General features: G+C 67.8%; 1 protein-coding gene across 1 annotated transcript; it reads left to right on the top strand.

Annotated features, from left to right (window-relative positions):
* The first annotated feature begins 125 nt into the window (after positions 1-125).
* Positions 126-1625, top strand: ATG101 (autophagy related 101). Its single transcript, XM_009274387.2, has 2 exons — positions 126-536; positions 673-1625. Exons 1-2 carry the CDS (start codon positions 285-287, stop codon positions 1075-1077), a joined length of 657 nt encoding a protein of 218 aa, XP_009272662.1. The 5' UTR covers positions 126-284; the 3' UTR covers positions 1078-1625.
* Positions 1626-2059: the final 434 nt, after the last annotated feature.

Raw genomic sequence — 2059 nt, 5'->3', positions numbered from 1 at the left:
GTCCCCCAAGCAGGGGCACAACTCCCCCCCCGGCCCTGCCCCAACACCTTTCTTTCCTCGCAGGACCTGGCATCGCGCCCACTCCCCCGGAGCCGCCCCCGCCATGAACTGCCGCGCGGAGGTGCTGGAGGTGTCGGTGGAGGGTCGGCAGGTGGAGGAGGCCATGCTGGCGGTGCTCCACACCGTCCTGCTGCACCGCAGCACCGGCAAGTTCCACTACAAGAAGGAGGGCACCTACTCCATCGGCACCGTGGGCAGCCCACTCCCCCGGAGCCGCCCCCGCCATGAACTGCCGCGCGGAGGTGCTGGAGGTGTCGGTGGAGGGTCGGCAGGTGGAGGAGGCCATGCTGGCGGTGCTCCACACCGTCCTGCTGCACCGCAGCACCGGCAAGTTCCACTACAAGAAGGAGGGCACCTACTCCATCGGCACCGTGGGCACCCAGGACGTGGACTGTGACTTCATCGACTTCGCCTACGTCCGCGTCTCCTCCGAGGAGCTGGACCGGGCCCTCCGCAAGGCCGTCGGGGAGTTCAAGGTAAGGAACCCCACAGTGACCTGGCAGGGCTGAAAGCGGGAGCTTAAAAACCTGCGGGCTGTGCCGTGTCCTCGCCTGCGAGGGGAGGGTCAGTCCCTGGCTCCCCCCTGAGCGGGGCCACGTGCTCTCTCGGCAGGACGCGCTGCGCAACTCGGGCAGCGATGGGATGGGGCAGATCTCCCTGGAGTTCTACCAGAAGAAGAAGTCGCGCTGGCCCTTCTCGGACGAGTGCATCCCCTGGGAGCTGTGGACCATCAAGGTGAACGTGGTGAACCTGGCTAACGAGCAGGAGCGGCAGATCTGCCGGGAGAAGGTGGGCGAGAAGCTCTGCGAGAAGATCATCAACATCGTGGAGGTGATGAACCGCCATGAGTACCTGCCCAAGATGCCCACCCAGTCGGAGGTGGACAACGTCTTCGACACCAGCCTGAAGGACGTGCAGCCCTACCTGTACAAGATCTCCTACCAGATCACGGACTCCCTGGGCACCTCGGTCACCACCACCATGCGCCGGCTCATCAAGGACACGCTGGCTCTCTAGGGCCTTGGTGCCACCGAGGCGGGTTCACCGCACATGGCGACACCTCTCCGGCACAGCCCCCGGCTCTTTGGGACAGAATCTCTGCTTGGATCCTTCCTCTCCGCCTCCAGAAAGCCCGTGCAGGGAGCTGGACTCGGCCTGGCCCTTAATTGGGGGTTGCTGCTGGTTTGGTTTGCACTGCAGGGCACTCGCCCATCCCGGAGAACCGGCTCGGCGGCTCCCGGGTCGGCTGAGGGGTGGTGAGTCCTCGGGGCGAGAGCTGCTGGTCGGCGTGTGCGGCGCCGGCTCGGCGCTGGGCTCGTGGCCCGGCAGAGCGATGCTGGGTATCGGCACAGAGCAGGGATGGCGCCCGAACCCCGTCTGGCCCTGCCTGCGGCCACTCTCCAGCTCTCTGCGCGGCACGGCCAGCACCAGCCTCATTCCTTGTCACCGCGTGTCCCCCCCGGCGGCACCCCCCGTCCCTGGGACTGAGCCGCTTCCCTGCAGGGCCCGGAGACGAGCTCGCTGCCTCCTTTGGGGCAAAAATAAAGTATTTCTCCTTTCACATGGAGTCTCGTCACCTCCTGGCTGTTGAGTGGGCCGGCGTCCATGGGAGGCGGGGCAGCAGGCGCCGAGGCTGGGCTGGGGGACCCCATCCCCTCCCCGTGCCGGGGGACCCCATCCCCTCCCCGTGCCGTGGGGCTCACCTGCCACAGTGGCGAGAGGCAGGGAGGAGCAGTGGGACGGGGGCTGACGCCCCCGGGGGTCAATGCTGCCCACCCCCCCCCCCGGGAGCGATACCCCTGAGTGGGGCAGCCCCGGCTGCCCCCCAAGTGCACCCAGGGGAGGGGAGGGGGTGATCCCCCTTCTGTGCAGGACTCTGCACCCCTCCACAGCACCAAGGAGGGGGGGCAAAGCCGCTTCCCCTGCCCGGGGCGGGGGTGTCTGTTGGGCACCAGCTTCTCAGCAGAGTGAGGGGGGCCGCGCGGGCGGCTAAGATGGT

Source organism: Aptenodytes forsteri, unplaced genomic scaffold (genome assembly GCF_000699145.1).
Source record: "Aptenodytes forsteri isolate BGI_AS27 unplaced genomic scaffold, ASM69914v1 Scaffold64, whole genome shotgun sequence".
NCBI lineage: Eukaryota > Metazoa > Chordata > Aves > Sphenisciformes > Spheniscidae > Aptenodytes > Aptenodytes forsteri.
The sequence above is the reverse complement of the archived record's forward strand: the minus strand, read 5'-3'. Positions and strand labels throughout refer to the sequence as shown.